The sequence below is a fragment of the Camellia sinensis genome, chromosome 5, assembly GCF_055761805.1.
Source record: "Camellia sinensis isolate YWXY chromosome 5, ASM5576180v1, whole genome shotgun sequence".
In the NCBI taxonomy this organism is placed as follows: domain Eukaryota; kingdom Viridiplantae; phylum Streptophyta; class Magnoliopsida; order Ericales; family Theaceae; genus Camellia; species Camellia sinensis.
Window position 1 is genome coordinate 24,326,607 of NC_138965.1, and position 21,755 is coordinate 24,348,361.

Below are 21,755 nucleotides of genomic sequence, written 5' to 3' on the forward strand. Positions count from 1 at the left end.
AACCTGCAAAATACAATTTTTTTCTTTTGTTTCCAGATTGGCCCTAAGTTTGATGCCTAAAATATTATTTTTTTCGTCAGTAATATTCAATGAAAATAGAAGAATAATTTAGATTGAAAATCAATAAATAAATTTTAAATTTAAATTGATAAAATTAAAAATTAAAAAATTATTTGATTACAAATGTCAAATTTTGAGTTTTTTTTTTCTAATGTACATTTTTTTTCCTTTTAAAAACACATTTTATTTTTATATTTTCTACTAAAAATATCCGAAAATATACCTCGGTTCTCTTTTCTTCATTCTGAATTCTCCAATCAATCGCAATTCACAACTAGGGTTTCTATTTACCTAAATCAACGCTGTCTACTCTCTTCTTCTCAACAAGGTTTTCTCGAATTCATCTTTACAATCGAATTTCTCTCAAGTAAAAGTGTAAATCAGCTTCTGATTCTATTCCAATTCCAATGTCTCATCCCAGCAAAAATGTAAGCTCAATTCTCTCCATACTCTTCTTCATGCACATCCATGTATATTGATGCTGTTTCAAACAATGATGCTTAAAATCATGAACACCTGTTCTTCTTATGTCCATTTACTGAGAGTTTCTGGGCAAAGTTGCTTAATTCATATTTACAGTGATCCTTTAGGTTGGTCTTGTAATAACAGCAATCTGAGTTGCACTATGTTCAAGCTTTCTTTGGCTTGTACTCTATAAAAACATATAGGCTTGTTACTCAGGAACTTGTTCAAAAATACGAAATGAAAGGAACATAGGAGTTTGCCGCCAGGTGTTTAGACCAAATAAGATCGTCCAGTTGCTTTTGAACCTATCACTAAAATACTCCTAGAGGGGGATAAGGCCAAGCGGAGCGAAAAGGGTTTTTCATGAGATGGGAAATGAAAACTATTATGTCCACATGAGGTTTGCGAATAAGTGATTGTCTGATAATGAGCAAGGATATCCGTCTTTCTGCTAAACAGGATGTATTGAACTCATAATTCATTAGATACTTTTTATGAATGTTAACTAAGTATTGTAAGTGAATTGCTCCAAGTTTGGGTAGAAAGGAATAGAAGAGTTTTTGCTCAGAAATTTAGACATTAAGATGTGATTGTGGCTGAAATGGTTAAGGATATTAGAGCTAGAGCTAGAGCTAGAGCTAGAGCTAGCTCAATGAGGGCAGTTAAGAATTCTTTGCAAAATTGGCAAGTTTGTATGTAGTGGGGTTTGCCTTGCTCTAGCTACAATCATAAAGCTTAGTCCCTGTATTTGTTCTGGTTCTATAGTTCTTTTTTTTTTTTTTTTTGGGTGTGTTGTCTGACATGGTTTAGTTTATGGGTTTGTTTTGTTTTGTTTTGAAGTGCTGGGATGTGCCCCTTGTTTGTTTTGTAATGGTGTTTTCTTGTGATAAAAAAATTAAAGTTACCAAAAAAAAATAAAAAATTGATGCTTAAAATCAACTGTGTTTGTTTGTATGCAGGCTGCTGGAGTTGACAACACTTTTCGGAGGAAGTTCGATAGAGAAGAGTATTTGGAACGTGCTCGTGAGCGCGAACAAAAGGTTCTTTGTCTCTCAGTACTTATTTGACCACTGTATTAATTTTTTTTTGGGGCAAATTATACCGATAATTGTTATATAAAAGCCTGCGTGTCATTTTAGATTGGTTCTTATAATTTCAATTGGCTCGATTTTGACCTTGATTTATGATTTTGTCTCCATTTGGTCCAATTGATTACAATCATTTTTTCAATAGAAAATGAGCACATAAGTGGCATGTGTTATGCTTTTGTGGGTAAAATTGTAGATTTGTTAAGTGAGTTAACCTCAAACAACTCAGTGACCATTTTCTTTCAAAAACCCTAATCGGCATTGTCAATTAGACTAAATTGACACAAAATCTAAAATGAAGGCCTCGTTTGGGAATAGACTATTTTAGTAACTTTTTGACTTTTTATAAAAAGATGTGCAGAAAAGTAGAGAGAGTGATGTGACAACTTATAGTGACTTTTTGGCTAAAATAGTTACTCCCCAAACGAGGCTTAAGGGTCAAAATCAAGCGAATTGAAATTACAGGGACCAAAATGACACAAGGGGCAATTTTTTTTATTTTTTTTTCATTTGTCTAATTAATGGGTTGATTTTCGTTGTAATGTAGGAGACAGAATCTCGGTCTAAATCCAAATGTAAGTGAATTTAACTAATATTTATATATTTAATTTTTGAACTTGAAATGATGGTTGATTTATAGTTGATCCTCTACTCATATGCATTGTGTGTACTTATTAAGTCTTGACTACATGGGAGTTTTATTTGATGGGTTTGCATCTTTTGCAGCAAAAGGTCCCCCAATACAAAGGAAACCTTTGAAACACAGGGATTATGAAGTGGACCTTGACTCTCGTTTGGGAAAGACTCAGGTTAACAACTTTGTTTTAATTTATGTCAGCCTTCCATTGTAGTTGCTGATGAATAGTTAATTTCAATTGGCACGTTAAATGGCATAGGCTATTGTTAGAAACTATATTTGATTAGTTTCTTATTGTAATGGTTGTTTGAATGCATGTTTCAAATCCGTAGAACTGACAAGGACATGGATTTATCTTCTGCTGTTTAATTGATTGATTTTTATTTTATTTTCCTTTTGCAATAACTTGAGAAGTGAAATGTAAGAGCAGTGCAGCAATGGGGTTATTTAAGCCTTTGTAGACATAAATTGTGGAGAACTTTATGGTAGGCACCAGAACCTACCAATCAATTAAGTGTGCATGAAAACCAAAAAGACAACAAGGAAGACAATTGAAATTGAGTGAAAAAAAAAAGAAAAAAGAAAAGAAAGAAAGAATATTGATTTTGAAATATAATTCATTAAGTAAGGCGTGTTATATTACAATTACAAACATCACTAAAACATTTACTAAATGTGCTGTAATTATGAACTTAAGATATGACCAATGGGAAAAGAAATGGTTAATTTTTTCAATGTGCAGAGGACTAAACAAACTAATCAAATAAAGGCCTGATTGGATTTGAAACTATTAAAATTACACCACTCCAGCTTTTATAATTGGTTACAAGTCGGTTGATAAAATGTTTAACTTCGAGAGGAAATGGACAGGTATGGAGGAAGGGTGAGAACTGAGGTTCATTCTTGGCAATGACAGTGACAAGCAAAGGAAAGAGAAACAAGCCATGCCGAAAAAGCTTCTAATCACTGGCATTGGCAACACTAACTTGATTAAGAGAGGTTGAGAGACAAAGATGGAATGAGTGAAGAGAGGAAGTGCAAGAAAAGTAATAAAGAGAGTTACAGACTCCACCTTTACAATTTCCCCCAATTACCCAACCAATGTCCCTAAAGTGTTAGGAATAGGTATAAAAAAGAAAATTCATAGATCCTAGTCCTTGGTTTCTCATAGCTAATGTGTCATGATCTTATGTAGCTTAAGAGACGTGCCTAGCACGTGATTGCTTTGATTCGTTGTGGACACATCCAACCCATAAGCTTATAAATATGCCAAAAACAACTAACAGAAGTTGACAAACTATTACTCATTTCCAAAATAAATGAAATAAACCAAGTTTGCAAATATAGGCTGCATCATAGGACTTGTTATCGGATTTTGTAGTAGATATCTTTGAAGTTAGAAGATGTATTCTGCCCCTATTCTCTATTGACATGCAAATAAGAAATCGTACAATTTGAAAACTGACTTCAATTATCTGTTGATTGAGTATTTTATTATTGTCCATGTGGATTGCCGGATGCACATAATGATTCTTTTGGAAAACTAGCTCTTTGATTTAGCATGCATTCTCTTTTGGAAAACTAACATCTGGTGACTATTGTTAGTTTGTTGAAACAATTTTTTTGGGTTTTAAGCCATTTTAGTGGCATCAAGTAAGAGAAAATCTCGTGGCATCAACTTGAACGTCATGGACTCATACTTGCTTCTTAAACAACAATATGGACTTTGGTTGGCTCCTTCTACTTGGAGAAGAGGAAATCAGTTTCAATATTCACGCCTCTCATAGGTTCAGGCATGGATGATGATGAGGACAACCCCCATCTCTTGAGAGTGGACCCAATAACTAGAGTCTGGACTCTAACAGACTGGAATTCATTTCTTCCACCTATCACTAAAACCCCTTAAACTACAAACAAAATCCAAGAAACCACAGCCCACATGATCATATGCTTTTTCAAAATCAACTTTAAAAATAATACCCTCCTTATTAGTGCTATATTTCTTTATCACCTCATCAACTATCAAAGCTACATCCAAAATTTGACTACTTTTTGTAAAAGCCCCTTGAGAAGGAGTAATGGTGCCCCCTAAAACTAATCTCAACCAGTTTTACAATACTTTTGCCAATATTTTATACAAAGAGGTAACTAAGCTAGTTGGTCTAAAATCGGTCATCTGAAAAGAATTTTCGTTCGTAGGAATCAAGCATATAAATGAAGTATTTGTACAAGCGTTAACAATCCCATTCTCAAAAAATGCTGCAAAAATGCATTTGTACAAGTATCTGATCATTCTTTACAACCTCCCAACAATCTTGAAAAATGGCCATAGTAAAGCCATTGGGGCCCTGAGACTTGTCCCTCTCACATCAAACTGGCCATAGTAATCTCCACTTCATTGAAGGCCTCTCTAAGCATCCAAACTTACTATCATCAACTATCATCAATAGGAGATGTCTCTAAACCTAAGATACCTAGCCCATTAGCCCCACACAAAGAGTACAACCTTATACAGAAAGAAAAGATCGCATTGATAATTTGATCTTCCCTCTCCACAATTGATGTTAACCTTTTTATAACTTTTTTTTTTTTTTAATTTTTTTTTCTTTTCCTATTTACATTATGAATCAACTTAGAATTGTTATCTCCTTCCTTCAACCATTTGATCTTGGCTTTTTGGCTTCCTACACACAAATTTCTCAAATTTGATCTTCAACTACATTTTTTCCCTCCTAAGAGCTTCATTGAGGCTCCCCTTGCCTCAAGATTATCCATCTCATCAATCATCTTCAAAACCTCATTCTAACCACTCTCAAGTCCCCAATTTAAACCTTCAGCTTAGACATATTGTAGCACCTGAATATAGTTGTCTGCATATGGGCATGAAACTCTTGATCTTGGCCTTTTGGCTCCAAGAGATTTGTTTGCTATACACAAATTTCTCAAATTTGATCTCCAAAACCATTTTTTTCATCCTAAGAGCCTCATTGAGGCTCCCCTTGCCTCAAGATTATCCATCTTATCAATCATCTTCAAAACCTCACTCGAACCACTGTCAAGTCCCCAAATTAAATTTTTAGGTTAGATGTATTGTAGCACATGAATTTCTGCATATGGGTATGAAACTCTTTCCTGTGGCTTTGAAGGTAAAAGTTTTGGTTTTTGCTATAAATCTTTGGATGCTATTTGAGGGATGATGGAATTTATTATGCTCTTGGGTTATTTATCAGTTTCCTGCTATAATAAGAGATAAGAATGGTTGTTATTTCTTTATCGTCCTTAAACTATTGAAAAACCTTTGACCTCGTATACTGGATATACTTGGATTCTGGCTTTTGCTATTTTCTCACATGGTTCATTACTTCTTTGTATTTACTTCAATATATGATTATCTTTTCCCTGGCAGGTTGTTACTCCAATAGCACCCCTAAGCCAACAGGTATTCTCGAATCACATATTAATATAGTAATGTCATATGTCTCTTCTCGTTCTCTTTGTGATCTTGGATATGTAGCTTTTTGTAAAATTTAATGTATAAAGAGAAATAGAGAGAGAATAAATTGTATGTATTATTGATTGATGTATAGATATGTTACAATGATTCCTATATATAGAAGAGTAGGTGGTAGTAGGTGGTAGGTGGAGTAGGTGAAGTGGAGGTGGTAGTGGTGTAGTGGGTTAGGTTTAGTGGAGTAGGTGAAGTGGAGGTGATAGTGGTGTAGTGGGTTAGGTTTAGTGGAGTAGGTGAGGTGGTAGTGGTGGTAGGTGATGGTAAATTCTAACAGCCCCCCGCAAACTCAAGGAGGATAGAAACTAACCAACTTGAGTTTGAAGAGAGGAACAAAACAAGAAAATACATAAAAAAAAAGGATAGGAGACACTGTATGGTCGTGTCAGACCGTTGGTGAAGACACTGTATGGTGGTGTCATAACGTTGTAGAGGACACTGGATGGCAGTGTCAGACCGATGTAGAAGACAGTTTATGGGGTCATGTCGGACCGTTGTAGCAGACAATGTTCTGACAGTTGTTGTGACAGTTTACAGAGTCTTGCTGGACCCTTGTAGAAACTAACCGGAATCAATGTCGGGACAGTTTACAGAGTCTTGTCGGACCCATAAAGGAGCTAACCGGAATCAATGTCGGGACAGTTTACAGAGTCTTGTCGGACCCATGAAGGAGCTAACCGGAATTAATGTCGGGACAGTTTACAGAGTCTTGTCGGACCCTTAAAAAGTCGCACCCTCAAAAGGTGTGCCCATTTTTTCAAAAGGCGTGCCATCAAAAGGCGTGCCCAATCCATAAAAAGGCGTGCCATCAAAAGGCGAGCCTAAGTCATAAAAAGATGTGCCGGACATGATGGCGAGGCACGTGAGTGCCTTGGCTGGCGCGCCCGTTTGTCGTCTGGCGTCAAGGGCGCGCGATACGCGTGGCTGCCTCGTTATTTAACCAAGGTTGATGCTGAGGCTGAGGCAGACAAAAAACTTCTGAAAATCCTCTGAAAAAACTCTTCCTTTGTTGAGAGAGAAACTCTGTAATACTCTGTAACCAACCCGTCTCTGAAACACTCAGCAACATGGCCTCTTCTTCCCGTCCAGCTACCCAGAACATGGCCTCCTCTTCCCGTGGGCTGCTCACGCTCTTTCCAGAACTGAACGAGTCTACAAGAGAAATAACTGGTGCGGTGGCCAGTGAACCTCAACCAAACACCTCTGGTTTTGCTCCGTTGAACTTTCCGATGCGGTCGGTGGAGCAAAAAATGGCGGTGCAAACTGATATTGAGGCCAATCAATATACTTTGAAGTCATGTGTGGAGACCATGACGGCGGTCACAAACCTGTCGCACCGGCTGCAGAGTAGGACAAATGAGGTGCAGCAGTTAAACTCTCAATTGGCTCTGCTCCAACGCATGTATAAGGATGCGCGAGCAGAGATAAGTGTGCTGAAGGCGGAAAATAAGGAACTGAAGCGGAAGGCCACCGTAATGTTCCGTTTTGGAGGTCCGCCATATTCTGCAGTGGAGGAGCAGGGAGTAGTGATCATGCCCAGTGGAGTGGGAAACACGGAGGCAACACCGGCAAGGGCCGCCCAGGACGGAGGCAAGAAGAAGAGACCGGCGGTAGAGTAGAGAAGGGATGTCGGCGTGTGGTCGTCTGCAGAAAAGAAAACAAAGCCGTTGTGGTGTTTTTTTTTTTTTTTTTTTTGGTGTAAAATGGTGATCGGGGTGAGTCCCGACATGAATAAAATGAGTTTGTGTGCAGTTCGTCTTCTTCCTCTGTTTCTTTTTTTTTTTTTTTTTTTTTTTTTTTTTTTTTAAATGAAAAAAAAAAAAAGAAATAAATAAAATAAAAGAAAGAAAGTGGAGTGGTGTCTGCCATGTGCATGCGTGTGATGAGTGTTTGGGAATATAGTATAATAAAGAGATATATATATATATATATATAAAAGATAAAGAGGGTTTGAAAGTGGCAGAGAGAGAGAAAAGAGATATACATGGGCAAATCAATGTGTGTGTCGGTGAGTGGTCTGGAAAGTAAAAGAAGTTTGGTGGTGTAAAATAGATGAAAAGAATATATATATATATATATATATAATATAATGAGAGATGGAGAGAGGTCCAGCTTGTCTGTGTGTGTCTTCAAATTCTTACCATACTTGACCAATGAGTGCTCATTTTCTGTTCTGCATTTAATGGTGATCTCACTGTGACCACTGCCTCCTCAAGGCAGGGAATCACAAATCTCGAATCCACCTTTTTCAAGCTGTTTTTCTGACAAAGAGCAGCAAACATGGCACCATGCATATCGAATTTTCGCAGCTTGGCAATGGAAAGATTTCTTAAGCATTGGGTCTCTCGAACCCTAATCCAACTACAACCTTGCACCTCGAGCAATTCAAGCTTTGGAGAAACAATGGAAAGTGAGCAGTTACCCAAGCCATAAAAAATCAAGTCTGCATTGCTCTAGCTGGGGCAGCTCAATTGAAACAGATCTCAACCCCTCACACGCAAGCAGAGATAGATGCGTCAGATTTGGGCATGCCTGAAGTGCATCGGACAATGCGGGGTCCTCCAATCTTGCACCAACAACTTGCTGCAGCAGAGTTTGATGGCTATTGTGAAGGTGAGCTAATAAAGGTAACACTTTCTGGTAACCAGCAGCCTGTGCGCACTGAGATAACTGAGGCTGCAATGGAGTTGGGAGCTGAAAAAACTCTCCCTTTTGGTCACTGAAGCATACAAGGATGCGCACCAGAAGAGTGTTGAAGCCATGAAAGAAAGGATGAGTAATCTTGCCCAGAGCCTGGGAATGCCGCAGGGACTTGGTGAGGGATTGAAGTGACGCTGACCCATTAACGGAGTCAGGGTATGTGTAGAGAATTTTAGCGGACTAGGTTGAGGTCCGGCGGGCGGCTAAGGCGAGGTTGCCGCCCGCCGGTGAAGCGAAAAATACTAAGTGCTTAACCTTGCTCTGATACCATGTAAAATTTAATGTATAAAGAGAAATAGAGAGAGAATAAATTGTATGTATTATTGATTGATGTATAGATATGTTACAATGATTCCTATATATAGAAGAGTAGGTGGTAGTAGGTGGTAGGTGGAGTAGGTGAAGTGGAGGTGGTAGTGGTGTAGTGGGTTAGGTTTAGTGGAGTAGGTGAAGTGGAGGTGATAGTGGTGTAGTGGGTTAGGTTTAGTGGAGTAGGTGAGGTGGTAGTGGTGTAGTGGGTTAGGTTTAGTGGAGTAGGTGAGGTGGTAGTGGTGGTAGGTGATGGTAAATTCTAACACTTTTCATTATCCGATAATTGTTGAATAACCTTACTGCTGCTGCTGCTCCTACTACTATTACTACTACTATCTTCTCATTCTTTTTGTGGTCTTGGATATGTACCTTGTCATTAGCTGTAATTGTTGAATAACCATACTACTACTATTATGACCACTACTACCACCATTACAATTACTACCACTACCCCACCACCTTCTACTACTATCATTTAAGTGTGGGAACAATGATATCATGTGAAACACTAAATGGCTTAACATCAGGGGTAAGGTGATGTCTGGTCATAGTTGGTCCACACGTGGTTCTAGACTCTGGCAACACCATGCCAGGTAATTTTTTCTGGGATAAATAACCATGCCAAGCAATTTTGGTCTCATATCAACTTATTGCTTAAGGATATCTAGTTTGGATTGAGACACTGGTGCTTTTCATATGTGAATGTAATATATACATCCATGGAATATTTTGAAAGGAAGGAAGAATGATTTTCTATAATTTTATCATTTGCTTCTATCCTATAATCTCTTTGCTTTGGCATTCTGTGGTATAATTATATTTTTTGCAGGCAGGGTACTACTGCTCAGTTTGTGAATGTGTAGTGAAGGATTCTGCAAACTATTTGGACCATATCAATGGGAAGAAACGTAAGTGATCCGTATGCATACTGGTTCCACTAGCTTTTCTATTTTTTATTTTATTGTTTTCTCTTCTTATGCTTCTTTTGATTTTATTTCTCTAGATCAAAGAGCTTTGGGCATGTCTATGCGGGTGGAACGGGCCTCTCTTGAGCAGGTACATGTTTGCAAGTAATTTAAATTTTATAATGGAATTATACAAATCTGAGAAAAGAGGAGAATAAAGAGAAGCCAAGAAGTTGTTAGTTGAATAAGATAATAATGAAGCTATGAAGTGCATACAAAAGCAATACCTTTCACTCGATAAACACAGAGGGTAATGAGAAGTGTCATGTGGGATATTAAAAGACAGGACACCGTAGATCTCTCACTTTCTTGTCCTACCTCAATTAGTGAAAGTACCCGTCATTGATACGCAACGATTTCCATGCTCATGTTCTATAGGGGTTTGTCACACTTTTCCTCTACCCTAGGGACAAAAATAAAAATTAAGGGACTGTTTGGTATCGTTTTCATTTTCAATGTTATCATTTTTTGTTTCTTGTGTTTTCAGAAACAAAAACAATGAAGAGTTTGAAAACAACTATTTTTTTGGGTGCAAAATAGTTTTTGAAAATTTAGATAATCGCTTAAAGGGAATTTTTTTTAAAAAAAATAAAAATAAAAGGGGTTTGACCCTTGTAACAAATCAAACCTGGGATGGGAGTTTTAATTGTTTCAATTTGAACCCCATAATTTGAAATTGTATACAATTCTAACCTTCCATTTATTTCTATTAAATAAAACTGAGCAGGAGTATTTTTGTCCATTTATTGTAGAGAAAATTACCAATAAGTTTTATTTTGCTATCAAGCTTACTAGTGAGTCCTATCAAATTAAGTCTTATTTTTCATAACTTATTCGTAAAAAGTTCACTTCTCCTTAATGGCATGTTTTCTTTGAAATCTACCTTTCTAATTAAAAGATAAATAAAAAAATGTATAAAGAATTTTAATTTACTTAAAACTTATATTTTTAATAGTAAAAATTAAACAAATATAATCAAACAAAATGATAAACAATAATTTAATAAAAAAAACTATGGCTTAAGATTCATCAATTTCTTTTGTCTAGCATTTTGAAAAATATGTGGTAAACAATCCAAAAGACCTAATTTTATTAATATTTCTCTAAGAATTGTGAGAATTAATACCATAGGAAATTCATATATTTTTCAAAGTGTGAGATAACAAAAAATAATGAATTTTATACCTATGCTTTTATTTGATAGAATTTGCATATTTGTTTTATAAAATCATTGTTCATATATTAACTAGTGTATGCCCGTGCCTTTAGGCACGGTGTAAATAATATTGGAATCAAAATGTAGTTGTAATTTGTACGTATCATGTTAAAATTTGTAGAGTCTGTAACATCTGATAAAAGATCAAGTTAGCACTTTTACCATTAGTTTGTGGCTAACACCTGATATAGTACCCCGAACCACAAATATTTGATTGAAATAACATAATACAGACAACATAAATACCATAACCTGACAAATAGTTGTATTTAGAAATTGTTTACATATTAAGATATGGAAATCAAATATCGAAAAATAATTTTCCAAGCAATCTGAAGAAAGCATTGACATCTCTCTACATCATGGAGGGAGCTCCAATATTGAATTTTTTGCAACAAAAAATAGACAATCTATATAACAAAACACACGAATCGTCATCCTAAAACAGTGAATTTTGCAATCAATTGTAAATTGAAAAACTAAATGCATCATATCATCAAGAAGAAATTAACTCCATGCCATAGCATCCCAACAATATAGTAATACATTTATCATAAAACCACTTAAATGGTGAAATTTAATTTTGTTAAAAAAATAATTCCTTGCAACTCATCTGCTTCGTCAAATTAATGTGAAAATCATCAATTACATCAACTATAGACAACTATAGAATAGAAATTGTTGCTTTACAAAATAGCCAAATTAAAAAGATTTTAAAGTCATCCAATAGCCATCAAGTATTGCTAGTGTCAATACCTGAAAGAAAATGTATAATAAGAAGATGTACAAAATATTTAAAAACTAATTGATTTGTAATTTTCGCAATGAAATATGAATATGAGTAAAGAGAGCCCATATTACAGTTTGGTGCAAATCTCCATCGTCCTATGCAAATGAAAGAGAACATAATGTTATTAGAAGACAATTAGAGAGGGAAAAAGTGTATTTAGAAAGGAAAAAAGAAAAAGAAAAAAGACAATTGACATGTCCAAAGTAGCGACAACTTACACGTCCAAACAAATAAATCAACTTACATGTCCAAAGTAATAAATCAATTGAATTCGAAAGAAAGACAATTTTTTTTGGTACCACGTGGAGAACTCAATTGTAATAAGCTGATTCAAATAAAAGATCAAGTCAGCACTCGTACAATTAGTTTGTGGCTAACAACTAATACATTGGTGAGTGCCACAGTACCCTGAACTACAAATATCTAATTAAAATAACATAAAACAGACAACATGGATTAGGCCAAATGCAATGTATAGCCTGACAAATAGTAGTCTATAGAAATTGTTTACATGTTAAGATACGGAAATCAAATCTCAAAGAATATTTTTTCAATCAATCTGAAGAAAGCAGCGACACCTCTCTACATCGTGGAGGGAGCCCCAATATTTAATTTTCTATAACAAAAAATAGACAATCTATATAACAAAAAACATGAATCATCACCTTAAAACAGTGAATTTTGCAGTCAACTGTAAATTGAAAAACTAACTACATCATATCATCAAGAAGAAATCAACTCCATCCCAATAATGTAGCAATACATTTTTCATAAAATTGCTTATGAAAAACTGCTTAACGGTGAAATTTAATTTTGTAAAAAAAATAATTCCTGCAACTAATCTAGTGTGTCAAATTAATGTGAAAATCATCAGCTATAGACAATTTTAGAATAGAAATTGTTGCTTTAAAAAATAGCCAAATTAAAAAGATTTAAAGTCATTCAATAGCCATCAACTGTTGCTAGTATCAATACTTGAAATGAAAATGATCGTAACTTGTTTTCCTCCTTTAGTTTTAACATAGTCCAGCTCTCCTCGTCTTAACATGTTTTTCTCTAATCTTAACATAGTCCAGCTCCCATGATCTTAGCATGTTCCCCTCCTCTAGTTTTACTACCTTCTTCAAAGCACTTGACAAAAAATGAGCGCACATGTTTTTCCCTGCTGACTGAATCATATTTTTTAAACAATCAACTTCCAAGTAGAAAGAACAACAGGACAACAAAGGCAATATACTATGATTATGTTGTGTTTTCTTTTGCTTGATAAAATAAAAGAAAGACATCCTAATAAAGCGTAAATTTTCAGTTCATGCTATATCAATCCATTTATATCAATCTATGTAACTAAGTCATCATGTTATATCAAATCCATTTAACCAAGTCAACAATATCCAAGACACATGTCAATACATAGAGTTGTAATTGAACATACCAATCAAGTAAAGGGTTGAAAACATGACTTTCAAGTGCAATTAGAACATGATCTCTTTCATAAACACTGCGAGCAAACCCAAACAAATTTGTCCAAAAAAAACAAAAACAAAAAAGTAAACTAACCAAAAACAGAGCTCCCCTGTTAAACTTAAAAAAAAAAAACATTAAAAATAAAAATAAAAAATGGAAGTAATAAATAGACCAAGCAACCATATGCCATATTACAGTGCTCCCTAAACAAATGTTATGCAATAAGAAATGACAATATTAAATCTTAGAAATGACAATATTAAATCTTAAAAAATTTCATGAACAAAAAAAAAACCTGACACAATTTTATTCCCAATGGAAGCCAATTACTCTATTAAAGAATTAGGATACCTTTAATGGGTTAACATGGTGTAATGAAATGCTACAAACAGATATTGCAACAAAACCAGAAAACAGTTTAAATAAACATCAAATAGCTCCAACTATTAATAGGTACCAAGAATATATTGCTCAAATCCACCCTAGCACAATCGATAAATTGTGCATTTATAAGTACAAAAGGAAAACAAAAGGTATGGAGTTTTAAAAGCAGAATAATATCAAGCAATATTAAATTTTCAAAAGGAGCACGAGAAGCAGCTGACCTTAGATACATTTCATTGGTACAAAGGAGCATGAAACCTGTTATAGGAAAGAAACATGTTCTAGATGAGAAATCAACATTATGCATGAAAACAAACACACCTAAAAACACCCATACAAAGATGTCCACCCAGACAAAAATAAAGCCATTAAATTAACTGGAGTTAAAAAAAATAAAATAAGATTTGCCACTACATAATCCAAACAAACATTATATTAAATACACTTAAGCCAAATTTAGCTATACTGGAAATGCAAAAATATTGGGGAATAAAAGGCTTTACAAAAATATTTGAAATGCAACAAAGTCTACATCAGTGGAAAGCTTTATAAAAAGTGGGTCATAGCTATCGTCTGCTTTACAAACTATGTATACTTCACAAAAATATGTGTTTGACAATGTCTTCAAATTTGTTCTTTCCTACAATTCTTACTAACGCCTCATCAATTTTTGAAAGGTCTTCATATCAACTTGTATTTATATCCCCAATAAGGTTGAAGCACAACAATCTAGTAATTTACAAAAATGATAAAATCTGTTAGTATAATTTACGAAAGTAATTTACAAAAATATTGGAAATTAATCTCAGTTCAGAAATCTATTGCCACCTAAGACACATGTCTTATCAAGATTGAAAAAAAGAGCTGTCAAATTTAGTAAATAATAATTTGAATTTGAATACATAAAGATATCCAATTAAACTAATCTAGAATAATGAAACTCTCAACAACCAATCAGAGAATTCTATAATTCCACAAAGACTTTTGGTAATGAAATTCTGAACAACCAATCAAAGAACAATTAAAATACAAAGACTTTTGCTAATGAGATTAATTAAAGCTTGAACAGTATATAATAGCACAAATTCAAACCAAAGTATGAATTTAAGAAATCAAACAGTATGATACCACAGTATGAATTTAAAAATCAATTAATTTAAAAAATTAACTCATGCATTCTATAAGGGCCTATTTGTTTAGATTTAACTGAGACAAAATGTTTAAAATAAAAAATAAAAAAAATAAAAAACATAAAATAAACCCAAACACTGATAATTGTAAGAAAAAATAAAAAAATCAAACTTATAAATTTCCTACACAACCAACTAAAAAAATAATCACAGAACAACAATGATCAAATGAAAGCCCAGGTTTCCATACTTACCACATCTCTACCATGTTATGATATGAAAGGTCTTAAGGAAGTCCACAATGTTTCAGACACAATGTTTCAATCACAAACTGTAAACATCAATAACACAATTAAATTGGATGAACTTGTTGTTAATATTATTGAAACAAAAGATTTTCGAAGATTATTGAAATTAAAGATTATTGAAACATGCTGGAAATTAAAGATTATTGAAACAAAAGATATCCAAAAATTAGAGTAAGATTATTGAAACATTATTTGCTCACTTGAACAGTAAACATCATTTGATTGGTTGGTTGTGTGTATTGAGAATGACATTTAATAGCATTCCAAATGAAATTATCATGCATTATTATCAAAATACGAAAAATCGTAGAGGTTATTTGTAAATCATATTCAATTGTTATCAAAATTTTATACAAACTAATAAATCTTACCAATTTTTTTATGAACAGGAGCTTTATGCAATAAATAAAACTCAAAATCTGAAATAGTACCACTTTAATAACGTAATAAAGCCTTGTTTGATTAGCAGGATTAATAATAAAATGAATTAGTGAAGGATTCGTTATCCAATCAAATTCGTGACATAACCATTTTATTATGTATCCATTTATGATCCCCAACCCCTCTCAATATTCGCTAATTTCGTTAGATTGAATCCAGTTAATAAAATTTGTAATCAAACATAGGATTGTGAATCCATAAACTAACAATTCCAATCCTATGCTATAATGCTACTAATCAAACATGCATTAAGCGTGACATTAATAAGTAAAAAAAATTGTAAGGTTGTTAGTTTGTATAACATTACTGTATCAACCTATTAATTCAAGGAGAGAAGGGAAAAAAAAAAAGAATAATTTGTTTGTGAATAGGAAAATTAGTTAAAAAGCCAAAAACTAACACAAAAAATCAACCCATTCTCTCTATTTATTTTATGTAAGTGTTTTCGTAAATAATTAAAAAGCCACAAAAAATAATATCATCAAAATAAAATTTATAAGTGTCAGTGTTCTTATTTTTTTTCTATATCTACAGGAGCAGTTTTGGTATTATGTAAAATAGTAATCTGTTGTTTTATTTTTTCTCCAAAATTCAAAATGAGGGTTTTAGAATAAATCAATGTCTCCCCTATTCACTAATCCAAACAGATGATATGAACTAAGAGAAACACTTTTCTTTTGTTTATAATCCATGGATCAATCCCTGTACAAAATACATACATATATATATATATATATATCTATATATTGGGATCAAAATGCATGTATATATTTGATTGGCCAAAAACACAAAATATTGGTCTGATTGGCCAAAAATTGTGTGACCCAAATATTTGTTTGATTTATTGATTAATCTCGAAAATATTTGATTTCTTGACTAAACAACAACAACAAACTAACATGAGAGAAAACAACAACAAACTAAGATGAACAAAGAAAGTAAGATGAACAAAAAATATGACAACAATCTGAGGGTTTAAACAGAAATAAAAAAACTGTCTAGATCAAACACAGCTTTTTATTGGCAAACACAACCCTTAGAAATAGAAATAAAAAACTGTCCGATTGGCCAAACAAGATAGAAGATTTATTGGCAAGTACAACCCCTAGAAACACAAACACAACCCTTTAGATCAATGATCTGATTTTGACAAATATAAGTTGAGAACATCAAACAAAACAAATTTAATTTGAGAACATCAAACAAAACAAATTTAAGTTGAGGGGAAAAAATCAATTTAATAAGATAGAAGATTAATCCCTACTCTCGGTTGTTTCAACAAATCGGACATATATATTGGTTTTTGTTAAATGTAACTACATTTTTGTTAATTGTTTTTTTTTTTTTGTTTTGTTGTTATATTGGTTTAGAAACACAAACACAGTCCTATTGGTAGTTATTATATTGGTTTTTTTGTAACTACGTTTTTTTAACTTCATTGCTTTCTAACGGCTTAATATTATTTTGGGTAAATTATAAATACACCCCCTGAGGTTTGCTTAAAATACGAATTGCCCCCTGTGGCTTGAAAAATTACAAAATACCTCCCTGGCAGAATTTTTTATTTAACAGAATTAATTGAAAAAGTGACATTTCTAATTGTTCACCTATACAATAATAAAATTATCTGAATTATAAATTGAAATAAAATTTTAACATTATTAAACACTGTTAATTAGCTTGATTTATTAATAAAATGACCTATTTGTTATGAAATTAGAAACCTTAGGGGGTATAATGTAATTTTTAGAACCACATGGGGTAATTTGTTATTTAAGTAAATCTCAGGGGGGTGTGTTTGTAATTTACCCTATTATTTTCATTCCTTCAAATCTGGGATCAGTATTTCAGTTCATCCAAATGCATGTTTTTTGACAACTGAAGTGAGTCAACAATTTCATCTAAACCTAATGGTGCTAAGCCAAATAAGGGAAAGAACTTGATATTTAATGAGATGGACTTCAAGAGTGTTATAATCACTCAAGATGAGTATAACATTTCAAAAATGTCGCCAGGTCTAGTGTTACCTGTTTCCAATGCCAAATCTAAAGAATTGAAAGGAAAGGGGAGTCCTGAAAATTTGGAGAAGCAGTTCACTATATTGGAAATAACTCCTACTCCAAAGCAAAATTGATTCTAAATGCAAGTTAAAAGAAACAAAAGAAGAGGAGAGTAGCATCATCGGCATTTTAGAATCTTCTTCATAACCTCAAAATTGTCCCAATATATATACATATTGAAATCATATATAATACACAAATACATACAAATACTTACATATTGGCTTGAGAGAGAGAGAGGGGGGGTAACCGTAGCCGGTGTAGTGAACGATGCTAGGGACAGGCTTGGGTCCGGTTCCGGCAGTGAGGACTTCCTTTTCAACTCCCATCTTTGAATCTCTCTGATCTCTTTTATTCCGGTAGTTAGGACTCCCTTTAAACTCTTGTTCCCCTTTTGCAGTGGCTCCATTCGGTCTTTATCAATATTGAAGAGGGTTCGGGGCTGCCACTGTTGATGACGATTGGAATGGCAAAGAGAGGGAGGGAGGAAGAGAGAAGATGTAGAGAGTAATAGGGGGTTTGAGGTTCGGTCGCTGGCAAGGGTTGGGCTCCGACAGGGAAGCACGGGAATGGGCTCTGAGAGAGAGAGAGAGTGTTCAAAATTTGAAAACAGAAAGAGAAGAGAGGAGTAAGTGTGAGAAAGAGAGAGAGGGTGTGTGTTGAAAGAGATGAGAGAGAGATGTTTTCAGCCCTTAGATTGGATTAATCTGATGGTCCAAATTTTGACAAAGGTACAAAAGTCCCATCAGGATTCAAAAATAGAGCTTCCTTGTTATATAGATGTAAAGGATAAACTTAGAATAAAACGTACCACCATGGAGAAATGAACTTTTTGGGAGCAAGTTATCAAAAATAGGACTTAATTAATTGTCCACATTAAAATTTGATAGGACTCATTTGTATTCTTAAATGCAAAGTAGAACTTATTGGTAACTTCCCCTTTACTATATATACAAATATATATTTTTCTTACTGTATATTATATGTACAGATATACATTCAACAACCACCAGTGCAACCACTCAACAACCCCCGTCTGCCATTGTTGGCCCCACATTCTTCAGCAAGAATGACTGCACGAAGAAAGTTGCTGCCATGTATTGTGTTTGGAGACGCGGGGTTGCTGGGGGAAGGGGGTGCCGTTTGGGAATGGAGGGGTAGTGTTGGGGAATGGTTTGGGAAGAAGAGAAGGTTGATTCTCTGTAATACGGTCTATGGTAAAAATTGATTTTCATTTTATATGCATTTGAAATAACAAATAAGAGAATGACATTGACACCTGCTGAAAAAAAAATAAAAAAAATCTCTGGTACACTAATAGATGGATGGGCAAAATTGGTAAGCTTAGGATTCAAATTCAAACAATTAAAACTTTAGGGTTTGATTTGTAATTTCACCTAGGTTAAAGGGTTTCTTAAAAAATAAGGTGTTTTCAGAAGAAAAAAACTTTTGCCAAACAATTTTTTTAGTTTACATTCCAAAAGTGTTGGCAGTCTTCTTTAGGAAGGGGATACGTGGTGAGGTAGAATTGGCTGTTGCCTCCTTGCTGCATTGTACTGCATTTGGGAATCTTGCAACAGGCAATAATTGCTTATGAATTGAATGATAATTGGCCAAAAGTTTATCCAATTGAATGATTGTAATCCACTGCTTATAGCTTTTTTATTGAACCATTGGTTCAATGGTTAAGACTTGGCCTAATAACCTTAAGGTTATGGGTTCAAGTATTGGGGCTACCACTTTGTGCATTATGCCAAAGGTTAGGTGTGTACTCAATTTTTCTCCTCCCAAACACACATTAATATGTACTAATTGGGCGTTGTTTTTTATTTGATATGTTCTTTCGATCTTATAAAAATGAATGAAAAAGAAGGGAAAAGTGAGAAGCATCAGATTTGAGGGGATTAATATTTGGTTCTAGACATCAATTGTGTAATGCACGACATTCTCAGTAGTCTTCAGATTATATCCATGGTCTGTCTGCATCCTAACTAGAAGTTTCTTCGTGAAAAAGGGAACATTTTATGTTACAAGTATAGGACACATTGTAGATAAAAGGAGCTGAGTGTGAATAAACAAAATTATTTGTGTATAATGGCTGCGTTTACTTGCAGGATCAAATAGTCTGGGTTGAAAATAGTTGATGGGGCCCACTTATCCCCTTTGTTTGTGCCTCCATGGGGCTTATATTGTTGGTCTGAGGATTAGGTAGATGGTGGTTAAGGCTTGGTATAAAACTTGATGGCAATAAAAGTATTGGGTCCACCTCATGCCATCTCTAATCCTGCCCCAATTGAACAATGGATATGGCTGGATTAAAGAATATAATAGTTTTGGCATTTTATCTCGGGGAACATCCAATCCCTCCTATTCCTACTTAACAAACAAGTGCCTGCAATGTGTATACATTATGTGATGAAAAAATTTGCCACTCCCAAATGTTTCGGTTTTTCTGAAAAGCAAATTATTCATCTGGGACCCCAAATTTTCATTTTGGGCAAGAAGTTATTCATAGTGTTATATTGTGTGCTAAGACTCTAACCTTCTTCGGCTTTCAGGTACAGGAGCGATTTGAACTTCTCAAGAAGCGGAAAGATACTGGACCCTTTACCGAGCAAGGTAAGACTTGAAAATAATAAGCACGTATTGTGCCAGTTGGAATTTAAGGCTAGTTGAGTTCAGATGTTGAATTTTTAAGTATCATTGATTGCTTAGTTGTATATCTTGTGTGTACAAGGTTGTGCCGCTTCTTTAATAAAATTGATAAATATTGATAGCTCAGTTGTGAACCAAAAAAGCATTACGAGTTCTCATTTCTTTGCTCAATTCTCTTATGTTCAGATTTAACTCTTTTTCTGCCTGACCTATTTCCATTGCTACGAGGATATACAAGGAAAACTGGATTGATTCTGTTCTTTTTCTCTGGTAGATTTTGATGACCGGATCTTAAAACAGCAGCAAGAAGAGGAGGAAAGGAAGCGTCAACGTAGAGAGAGAAAGAAAGAGAAGAAGGTTAGTTCCAAATCGATTTTCCCTTTTTTTCTTCCTGTTGATAAGCATAGATACACAAACAAACTTAATGAAGGAAAAAGGAAAATTGACGAGATGCACATGCTCCAATTTACGTTACTTGAGGAGAAATATAATATGATTTTTGATTGTTGATTTGTTATATGGATCAGAAAGAGAAGGCAGCAGAGGAGGAAACTGAGGTAGATGCCGATGTTGCAGCAATGATGGGATTTGGGGGTTTTGGTTCATCCAAAAAGTGATCTTAAGATGCTTATCCCTAGCCTAGACCTCCTGAATTCAACTAGAAAGGGTAACTTTTCAAGTTTTTGGCTTTCCTTTCAGAATGTAACAAATAGTAATGAAAGTGTTCACATGGCTGTTGTTATAAGCTTAACTTGGGGCTGAATATCATTTCCAGTTTTGTACATTTCATCTTACTGGATATGTTGCCAAAAATATAGATGAGCGATGATGCGCCTCTTCTCGATTGAGGTGATATTGTTTTGGAAAACACTTTTACCATTCGACTGCTTTGCAATATGGTTAAGCATGCTTGTAACATTTGAATCCAAAGCTGGTAATAACATTTTGCATTCTGGAAATTTGTTTTTGTTTTTGGTTAGATAAAGCGGGGATTATGGTTGGGGGAGAGGGGGTAAATTGAAATTTGAGCAAATTGAGATTGGAGGCCTCAATGAGCCATAAGGTAGACATTCCAGCTGAGTTCTACTGTCAGACATTAAAATATTTGTCTTAATTGAAGGCAAGAAGGCAGCAGCCCTTGAAACAAATTCAGTCTCATCTGTGATAATGTGTTAAATTTTCCAATTGGGCTTGCTTTTTTGCATCAGCTGATCTGATTAAAGAATTGAGGTGTGCACATAAATGTCTGATAGAAAAAGAGTAATCATATTCACATTTCAGTAAGTTCCTCATTTTGTTTGGTTTTAAGTTTTTTAAAACAATTTTTGAGTTATTTTATTTTTTGTATTTTTTTTAGTTATATCTAGCAAAATGTGAGCAATTTGGACAGTTTAATCACTTTTTGTTAGTGGCGTTGGACAACGATAGTAGCTATGGATTAGTAAAGAAATGAGAGGGGTGATAGTGAGTTAAGGAAAAGAGAGTACCGTTGAATGAAGAAAATGAATGAAGCAGTGGTAGTGGGTTGGGAGAAGGAAGGGGGGTGATGAACAAAAATAAAGATAGGAG

At 34.3% G+C, this 21,755-nt stretch overlaps 1 protein-coding gene across 1 annotated transcript; it reads left to right on the forward strand.

The window, feature by feature from the left end:
* Window positions 1–210: 210 nt before the first annotated feature.
* Window positions 211–21,145, forward strand: LOC114283031 (C2H2 and C2HC zinc fingers superfamily protein). The gene is made up of 10 exons (XM_028225840.2): window positions 211–488; window positions 1,485–1,565; window positions 2,161–2,188; window positions 2,340–2,422; window positions 5,657–5,689; window positions 9,600–9,678; window positions 9,774–9,826; window positions 20,090–20,150; window positions 20,461–20,543; window positions 20,714–21,145. Exons 1-10 carry the CDS (start codon window positions 468–470, stop codon window positions 20,801–20,803), a joined length of 612 nt encoding a protein of 203 aa, XP_028081641.1. The 5' UTR covers window positions 211–467; the 3' UTR covers window positions 20,804–21,145.
* Window positions 21,146–21,755: the final 610 nt, after the last annotated feature.

Excerpts from the sequence above, each read along its gene's own strand:
- LOC114283031 (XM_028225840.2), top strand. The coding sequence starts at position 468 with ATGTCTCATCCCAGCAAAAAT. Across the intron at positions 1,566-2,160 it reads CTCGTGAGCGCGAACAAAAG|GAGACAGAATCTCGGTCTAA; the intron begins GTTCTTTGTCTC and ends GTTGTAATGTAG. Across the intron at positions 9,827-20,089 it reads AACGGGCCTCTCTTGAGCAG|GTACAGGAGCGATTTGAACT; the intron begins GTACATGTTTGC and ends TTCGGCTTTCAG.